At 43.9% G+C, this 5,000-nt stretch overlaps 1 protein-coding gene across 1 annotated transcript in view; it reads right to left on the bottom strand.

Annotated features, from left to right (window-relative positions):
• The window catches only part of col4a3 (collagen, type IV, alpha 3), a gene marked incomplete at its 5' end in the record, with an annotated part of 152,226 nt that overhangs the window by 22,719 nt on the left and 124,507 nt on the right, over positions 1–5,000 (bottom strand). The window contains 1 exon segment of the mRNA XM_084309789.1: positions 258–406. Coding sequence (XP_084165915.1) covers positions 258–406 — 149 coding nt within the window.

Raw genomic sequence — 5,000 nt, 5'->3', positions numbered from 1 at the left:
GTGTGTGTGTTTGAACGTGTGCATGTTTCAACCATACATTTCCATTTATAAAAAAAAAATTAATTTTTTTTACCTCCTATAATAGTGAGGGTCGCGGCTCTCTGACCCCGTTATTTTTGGGTCGTGGCCTGAACAGTTTGGGAACCCCTGTGCTAGTACACTGCCCATACCTGTACCTCCCCTCCCCCATGCTGTTATGACGCCTGAATTCCAAGGAGATCAATACAGGATTATCTTAATTTATCTTATCTTATCACAAGGGGCTCTTCAGCCTCTTCATCCCTGTAAAAGCAGCCTGTGTTTCCATGACGATGGCGTCAGGTGAGTCTTTACCCATTGGTCCCATGTTCCCTATGTCTCCCATCTCTCCCTTGGTCCCTGGGAAGCCCTGGCCTCCATCACCACCCTGTCAGGGAACAAGAACACTCTATTATACACACCAGTAAGAGAGGGGGGAGCATTCAGAGAGAGGGGGGGAGAGGGGGGGAGGGGGGAGATGGGGGAGAGGGGGGGGAGGGGGGGAGAGGGGGGGGAGAGAGAGAGGGGGGGAGAGAGAGAGAGGGGGGAGAGAGAGATGGGGGAGAGAGAGAGGGGGGGGAGAGAGAGAGAGAGAGAGAGAGAGAGAGAGAGAGAGAGAGAGAGAGAGAGAGGGGGGGGGAGAGGGCGAGAGGGAGAGTGAGAGAGAGATGATAATTGATAATTGATGATACTTTTTTGTATGTACTATGACATTAATATCTGTTTTGCAATCCATGTTTATGTTATTATTAATCATTTGCTTTGGCAACATGTACAAGTTGCGTCATGCCAATAAAGCCATTTGAATTGAATTGAGAGAGAGAGAAAGAGGGGGAGATAGAGAGAGAGGGAGAGGGTGAGGGCGAGAGGGCGAGAGGGAGAGAGAGAGAGAGAAGAGAGAGAGAGAGGGTGAGGGAGAGAGAGAGAGAGAGAGAGAGAGAGAGGAAGAGAGAGTGCTCTAAATTTGTATGATGAATCAATGAAATAAAAAATTACTTCTGTCTTGTGACCACATTTCCCTAGATGTATAGGAGATACCGCAATGCCCTATGGGAATTGTAGGTTTTATTGTTACTTACTTAAGAGTGATTAGATCATGGAGTTTAACTTAAATAAGAGTGACTTGATCCAGAGTTTGAGTTAATTAAGAGTGACTAGATCATGGAGTTTAACTTAATTAAGAGGTGACTAGATCATGGAGTTTAAGTTAATTAACACTTTGGATGCCAACAACGCTATAAGTCATTAGTTCATGCCGCCAGTTGAGTGCCCGCCAACGACATATAGCGTTTGTTTGTCGTATTTTTTTTATTGCGATTTGAATTCATATTTCATCCATCGAGCCTCACGCTAGTGTTGCAGAGTCTCTCTGAGCTCCACTGGAAGATGCCGCCTGTAACAGCACTATTTTAAAGTGACAAGTAGAAAGCCGCTGAGAGGGCTTGGGAAGGGAGATCTGTCCTGACACGCGAGTCCAACGAATGAGCCTGAGTCCGTAGCTGCAGTTCAAGGGTGTTTATTTCAGCCTTCGGTACATGCTCTTGCAGATGTTATATGATTTCGATGGTAACTGGGTAACGTCATGCGGTCAACAGAAATATAGGCACCCTGCCCTCACCCTCTCTCTGTAACAAACAAACACTGGAGTGGTTCCCAGACACAGGTGATATTAATTACCCTTCTTCCCACACCTCCAGACAGACACACCGACCACCCACTGATGACAAAATGACATACACCTCCCTGCTCCCACACCGCCCCCTATCGTACTCTCCCTGTGTAACTGCACCCCATTAGTTTAGACTGATGAAGGGGGGGGGGGGGGCAGTTTCCTCATTTTTACTTTTCCGTCAAGCCAACTGAAGAGACCCAAGTTGATCGCCGGCCCGGAAAAAGCGTGGAATATATATTTACAGTACCCACGCTGAATCAATAAACGCGATCGATATTTGGAATGGCGATCAGGAATTGGAATAATCTTTTTGGATAACATCTGATCTGAGGTAAGGAATCTATTTTAACCAGTCTTGGGTAATCAGAGCTTTTTTGCACAGATATATCAACGTGTCCCATATGTGTGTGTGTGTGTGTGTGGTGTGGTGTGTGTGTTGTGTGTGTGTGTGTGTGTGTGTGTGTGTGTGTGTGTGTGTGTGTGTGTGTCTGTGTGTGTGTGTGTGTGTATGTGTGTGTGTGTGTGTGTGTGGTGTGTGTGTGTGTGTGTGTGTGTGTGTGTGTGTGTGTGCTAGTGTCTGTGTGCGCGCTGATCAGGAAATGAGAGAATAGATTTTTCAGCTAGCGTGCATAAGTACACATATACTATCGATAATCTAGCGTTTATTTGAAAACGATTCATAAATAGGCCGGAAAATGACAATGTTTTGTGTATGCCAGAATATTCCAGTAAATGCTGTTTATCACTGGAATCTATATATTTTCCTGAGAAAGAGGGCTTTTCAAAATGCTATAAAACGGAAATGAACCGATTAAAAAAACAATCCGTTTCGACAATGTTGACTGCAAACAAGTCATTGATAAACGACGGGCAGATTAGACACATTGCCATAATTTAAGACAGAGATTATGCGTTCACAACGCTATCATTGAAGTGGGTGGTGGCATTAAACCACGTTTTACCATGTTCACCAGTGGTAATCAAAGTGTTAAAGAGTGACTAGATCATGGAGTTTAAGTTCACTTAAGAGTGACTAGATCATGGAGTTTAAGTTCATTAAGAGTGACTAGAACAGTGAATTTAAGTCCCTTAGGAGTCAACGGCGCGTATCTTGCTCCCGTGGGCGGAGAACAAAAAGATTTAGAATGTCTTCTAAATGCTCTAAACGTAACATAATTTTCAGAAATCGATAAAAATAGAAAAATTACAATTTCGAGTGCTTTGAGATGTCTATATATGTCTCATTACTTGCTAAACATAATACGACTTGTAAATACGTTTAATTCTTGCTAGATGGTATGCTTGTATTATTTCCGTTTGCGAGAGAACTACAGCGCGTCACGAAACGGCACATACACGCACGCGCGCACAGCACACAAGAGAAGCGTGTGCGCTGTGATAGGTGTCTAGACCCCCGCGCAGAGGTGAGAGGTATCAGAGACTCGCTACCCCCCATCCAAGATTCTAAACAACAGATCGGCATCGGCTTTTCATAATATGTATGAATTATCTCTTGCAATAATATCCACGGGACACTGAGCTGCTTCGCAGAATAATGTGGTGTGCGTGTATGTGTGGTGTGTGCGCTGAGACGCAGCATCGAGACGGAAACTTGTGTCGAGTCTGCTTCTATGTATGCTTCTTCAGCGCGAGAGGGGGTGTTTCTCACTGTCTGTCGTTGATAATATAATCTGAAGAGGTCCTGCATTATTATATTATTATCATTCTCGAGAATACACGGGACCCGACGGAACGTTAATTTATGTATTAAAAGTAGTCTAACATGCTTTTCATCAACATAACTGGCAGAGACAGAGTGCGTGTGTGTACGAGTTATGAGTTATCTCGCAGTTCATTCAAGCGCGCATCACGGTGATGACAGCTCTCTAGAGTAGAAAGGTGCGCTCACAGGGGCGTAGCTGGAGATTCTGGGCCCCATGAAAGAATCAATTTGTGGGCCCCCAATCTATTAAAAAAATGTGGGGCCCCCAATCTATAAAAAAATTTGTGGCATTTGCTGGGCCCTTGGAATCATCCTAACCCCACCCCCCCCCCCCCCCCAGCTACTCCCCTGCACACACACAACACACACTCTCTCTCTCTCTCTCAAACAGAGAAATCAAAAGAAATCAGTACATTACCTTGTATTACTATTGTAATCCAAAAGCGATATATAGGGTTGTTCATTGTACAATACAATTGATACAGTCGATGTTTCTTGTTGATTATTATTCTCTATGTGAGCATTTTTTCAATACCCAACTATGTAGTGGCCGCTTGTCGCTAGGCTAGGCCTCCTGCTGGGTCCATTCACTGGAATAACAAAGGAATGACTGGGCCTTTGCTCCAGGTGTGAAATCGGTTCTAGTGACAATGATCACATTGAATTCTGGGAGTGTAGTTCTCTCATCAGATAGCTGAATGAACTTGGATCAAGTTCAAGTCCTATCCTGAAAAGTTGTTAGGATTTTACCAGAATGTTTGATAGGACATTGATTGAAAACTATCGTCTCAAATTTGACAATTGATGGCTTATTTTGAAGGTATGAATCTGTAATTTTACATTATGTAACAAAAAAAAAGAGAATATTCTGAGAAGGTGGAGCTAGAAACTTTAGACTTCAGGGGGTTAAGAGTGACTAGATCCTGGAGTTTAAGTTAATTAAAAGTGACTAGATCCTGGAGTTTAAATTATTATGATCATTATTAATATTATTATTAATATTGTTATTATTATTATTCTGGTTACTACACTATAGAGACTAACCGGTCTTCCATGTATTCCATCGTCTCCTCTGTATCCAGGCGTTCCCAGGAGACCCATGGCTCCTTTGCTGGCCCTTGTCCCCCTTAAAGCCTGGTCCAGGGGGGCCGGGGGGGCCACGAGGTCCCTGGGCCCCTACAGAGAGAGAGGAGGAGAGAGAGAGAGAGAGAGAGAGAGAGAGAGAGAGAGAGAGAGAGAGAGAGAGAGAGAGAGAGAGAGAGAGAGAGAGATAGGGGGAGAGAGAGAGATAGGGGGAGAGAGGGACAGAGAGACAGACAGAGACATAGAGACATACAGAGAGAGAGAGAAGGGGTTAGCAGCAATGTCAACTAGGCTTTATTCCGTTTATTCAAGTTTATAGATTAGCTAATAACTGCATTCATTATAAATTATTTCTTAATACTGTAGGTTGCTATAACAACCTTCACATGCCAACTGTTAGTACCAAGTGTTTGTGTGTGTGTGAGAGAGAGAGAGAGAGAGAGAGAGAGAGAGAGAGAGAGAGAGAGAGAGAGAGAGAGAGAGAGAGAGAGAGAGAGAGAGAGA

The sequence above is a fragment of the Notolepis coatsorum genome, assembly GCF_963971535.1.
Source record: "Notolepis coatsorum genome assembly, chromosome: 1".
Lineage (NCBI taxonomy): Eukaryota > Metazoa > Chordata > Actinopteri > Aulopiformes > Paralepididae > Notolepis > Notolepis coatsorum.
This window is presented reverse-complemented; position numbering and strand designations above follow the sequence as displayed.